The sequence below is a fragment of the Theobroma cacao genome, chromosome 8 (assembly GCF_053813885.1).
Source record: "Theobroma cacao isolate CCN51 chromosome 8, ASM5381388v1, whole genome shotgun sequence".
Lineage (NCBI taxonomy): Eukaryota > Viridiplantae > Streptophyta > Magnoliopsida > Malvales > Malvaceae > Theobroma > Theobroma cacao.
The window spans coordinates 11,506,014-11,510,420 of record NC_142646.1 but is presented as its reverse complement, the minus strand read 5'-3'; the positions used below and the strand labels follow the sequence as shown (position 1 = coordinate 11,510,420).

Below are 4,407 nucleotides of genomic sequence, written 5' to 3'. Positions count from 1 at the left end.
CTATCCCCCTTTACAACTCAATCCCACCATCAATTACTTTTCCTTCCTCTTATCTATTTATATTTATCGAATATATATCTCCAGTTGCAACCCCACACGTAGGAAGACTTCATATTGACTAACAAGTTTTGGTTGTTTTCCTTTTTGGACTGTTTTACAAGAAATTTCCTTTCAACCTCACTGCATGCCCCCCTCGTGATTCCTTGTCTTGCAAAACAATTAAATGAAGTTTATATATAATTTTTCTTTCTCGGTGGCAATATTTGACAAGCTAAGCCAAAGTGCATCTCGGCGTATCATTCTGGTGATCGTCTTCTACTTCTACCTGCTCATAATTTTCTAAATGTCAGTGCTTACTGGCTGCTTCTCTACCCTGTGGAACTGGGCCTCCTATTACATTTGCGTCTCAAAGGCTGCCATACTCATCTCAGGTATAGTAGTCAGCTAGACATGTAAGCATTTATTTGGAAGGAAAGAGAGCTATTTTCATCCGTTATTTAATAATCCAATCTCTCTCTCTCTCTCTCTCTCTCTCTCTCATGCCAAATGCATTGTTAATAAGAGAAAAAAGCTACCAATAATTGAACTGACCTTATCTTTATGCCTTTAATGAATATGACAGGTTTGGCTTTTGGACATGGGCTTTTGGACAATGCATTTACAAATTTCTTGATATCATACCTCAAAGACAGATGGGAGAGGCCATATTCTCTTCGAAAAGCTGCAGCCATTGTGAATGCTTATGAAGGCGGAACAATGTTTGTAGCGATTTTCTTGGACTATATTGCATATAATCAGCATGTAGGCCACTACAAAGTGATTATTTGCACCACTTCAGCCCTGATCATGGTAAGTTTCTTCTTCTGGTTTCGTCATCACTTAAGTCCAGTACCAACATATTCTGTTTAGCTGAAACAAAATTTGTGCAACTAATTAATGCCATTCCTTGTTGCAGGGACTAGTGGTATTATGGCTGTCCACATGGCTTCTCACTGTCAGCATGAGCTCTCGATTGTTTTACCTGGCACTAGGACTATTAATACTGGGCATAGCAGGAAAATTGGCTGCTTTCAAACCATTTCTTTACAATCAGTTTTCTCAGAAAATGAAGATGGATATCAATGAGAAAAAAGTTGAGGCTCGTGGTGATTTTTGGTTGTATATCGCAGCGTTTACAGGGGCCGTTGTATCTACAACTCTTCTATCAAGTCTTCCTTGGAAAGAAACTTTCATGATTTCAGCAATAGTTATGGTATTAGTTTATGTCTTCTTCTTGTATGGGAAGAGCTGTTACGACCTTGCGAGTCCCAAGAAAAACAGCACGCTTACATCACGAGTGAAGCAAGTGACGCAACTCTTAAAATTACTGCCTGTTTGGACAACGTTCCTTGTCTATAGTCTGGTGGAGGCAACAGGAAGCACTTTCTTCATAGAACAAAGCAGCAACTTGAATGATCGCATCGGAAATGATTTTAGGATTCCCATAAATTCATTTGATAGGATTCCCATAAATTCATTCGATTTACTTCAGTCAATTATCAGCTTTGTAATCTCACAACTGTCGGATTTTCTAATCCAAAAGTTAGGGAACGAGGACAAACAGCGGCGTGCTAGGCTAGTAAGAATTGGCCTGGGAATGTTTATTTCCTTTCTGAGTTGCATAGCTGCTTGGCATGTTGAAGTTTCCAGATTGAATCTAATCAATCAATCAGAAATCTCTGACAACCAAAATAAGAGTACTTCCATGAGCATCTTATGGCTGGTTCCTCAATTTGTCTTCTTAGGACTTACCAAAGGACTCGTCGGAGAAGGACTAAAGCATTTCTTTTATGATCATGTCGAAGTATCCATGAAGCAACTTGAAGGTCCATTCAATTTAAGTGTACGGGGAGTAGGAAGATTCCTCAGTGTAATTTTTATCCTGGTTTTCAGACATTGGATTGGTGATACCATAAACACAAGTCGTCTTGATGAGTACATGCGGATGTTAGCAATGTTAAACTTATGGACCTTAATCGTGTACATCTTTCTGTTGAATACTTATGAATGGAAGATAGTGCCACCGCAGGAGGAAAGTTCTTGTGTTCATATGGAAGAGGGTGGTCCAGCAAGCTTCATGGAGACTAAATCTGCCTCCATAGAACCTTCAGCCCCCTTGGTCTTTGTGGCAGAATATTCTCCTCAACACTACTTGATTGAATCCCACTCTGCTTCTTGGGAAACGAAATTGCCTACAGACCAAATACCTGAATCTCCTACTCGACGCTTGGTTACGAAATTCAAGTCTGAAGGGTTAGAACCTGAAACATCTTCCTTCCACGTGAGGGCTAAATCCCAGCTGCTTAGTCCTAGAAGATTGATAGTCTTAAAGAAATCATCGAACAGCCTATTCTTTCATCGTGATGCAAAAGTAGCCTATCAGCGTTCGCAGAGCTGTCCTACTTCTGTTCCAACAAAACTAAGCATTCGTTCTTCCATTCATGTTTAAATTTATTTCCTTTCCTTTCTTTCTTTTTTTTCCCCTTAGAATGCCCATTCATTTATTTATTGTCCTTATTGATGAAGTTGTCCGCTATTTATTCTTTATTTATGTATTTAATAGCCAAAATTAACTTTGCATTCCACTTTTCACTCACATATAGCTTGCATACAATTCCTGTTGCTTATATGTATTTTGAATAACAATATTTGGAAAATTTTATGTGCCTTCATACGATTAGATTAGAATTCTACTGTTTGTAACGTAATTATACACTCATTATATTGTTGTTGGGATTAATAAAAATATACCTCTAAGATTCAACAAAAAGCACGTAAAAAATTGCAAACTGTTATGAATATACTGAATATCCATTAATATCCAATGTATCTTTCTTATCCAATGTACATATTTATGTTGGTACATTCTTATCTCTTGATTTCATTCAGTGTATGTACATTCCTAAGTTCATCTCCTCTATTTATGTAAATTCATCTCCCATCTATCTATATGTGCCTATAAATAAAGACATTGTTATGGTTGATATAATAAAAACAAGAAATGAAATAGAAAATCCTCTTACATTCTTACTACTTCTCTCTAATATTCTTTTTCAAAGTTATATGTTACAACGCGTTATCAGCAAGAGGCTTTAACCAATTGAGAAGGTAATTTTTTTTTAATTCTTCAATCATTTAGATTTTAATTTTGTATACCGTCCAACAAGCCTAAAGCCAACAACAGACTTTGAGCCTCCTTCCATCCCCTGAAGCGGTGATAACTCTATTATATTGAATTATTTTGACATATTTTGAGGGCTTACGTAGTTAGATTTTTGAGATTTTAGATTCGGATCGTAGCATTTTAGGTGTTTTTCTAGTTTAAGTTTGATTACATGTTGAGTAGTTAATTTAAGTTATTTTAGTTAAATTTTATGTTATTTTGCTTTAAATTACTTTAAGAGTAGTTATTGCTAATTTCTCTTATTGCTTTTGTAGGACATTTGATGAAAAAGGCTCATTTGATGAAAATTAGTGCAAGTATGGTGATGGTTTCATTCGTATACATTTTGCTATTTTAACTGTATTTCTCTACAAAACTCAAAATGAGGTGATTTTTAGACCAATAGAATTCTAAGAAGAAGAGATACAACATTTATATTTACTAATTCACCCAGTTCTGATCGGATCATGGTCAAAATATTTATCTAATTCGGAGCATTATAGCTGTATTCATGGACTAAGTATGATGCAGTATTTGGAGCATATATTTCAATCCAGGAGTTTAATTGACATGATTCTTAAGCCATTGGAAAGCTAAGAGATAGGAGTACAATTTTTATGTTTACCAATTTTTCCAGTTTAGAGCAGATCATGGTAAAAATCACATTTGAAGTTAATAAACTGCCACAGCACTAGGAGAACAAGGCTGGGGCGCTGGTGAATGGAAGCTCACCATACGATTTTCCCAAGAGATCAGTGTTGCAGCAATGGAGAAGTAGCGCTGCAGCGCTGGGTGATTTTGCAAAAATAAAAAAAAAGTTGACGGGATTTTAGAAATTAGGTTATTTGGAGCCTTTTCAAGGGACCTTTTTTAGAGATTTTAAAGGAGAGGCAACAAGCAATATTCTGGAGATTGGGAGCCAAGAGCAAAGCAATAACATAAGAGAATTTGAGGGAGAATCAAGATCACAAAGCTCCATTTATTAGTTTTCTCTCTTTACTTTTGTGTTTTTCTTATTTTCTTTGACTTGGATTAATGGTTAATTTTCTTTGGATGAAGTTTTTATTAGATATTATGAGCAAAATTTATTTTTTTAGGATTGCAATTGAACTTACATGTAATCTAAACTTTTAATCTCTTTCTTACTTACCTTTAATGGGATTTGAATTATTTATTCTAATTTGTTCTTAATACTTTTAATTGCT

The 4,407-nt window shown here is 35.6% G+C and overlaps 1 protein-coding gene across 1 annotated transcript; it reads left to right on the top strand.

Moving 5' to 3' along the window:
- The first annotated feature begins 226 nt into the window (after window positions 1–226).
- On the top strand, window positions 227–2,719 carry LOC18592678 (protein NRT1/ PTR FAMILY 5.10-like). The gene is made up of 3 exons (XM_007019519.3): window positions 227–431; window positions 623–849; window positions 956–2,719. The coding sequence occupies exons 1-3, from the start codon at window positions 344–346 to the stop codon at window positions 2,486–2,488; spliced, it is 1,848 nt and encodes a 615-aa protein (XP_007019581.1). The 5' UTR covers window positions 227–343; the 3' UTR covers window positions 2,489–2,719.
- The last annotated feature ends 1,688 nt before the right edge of the window (window positions 2,720–4,407 follow it).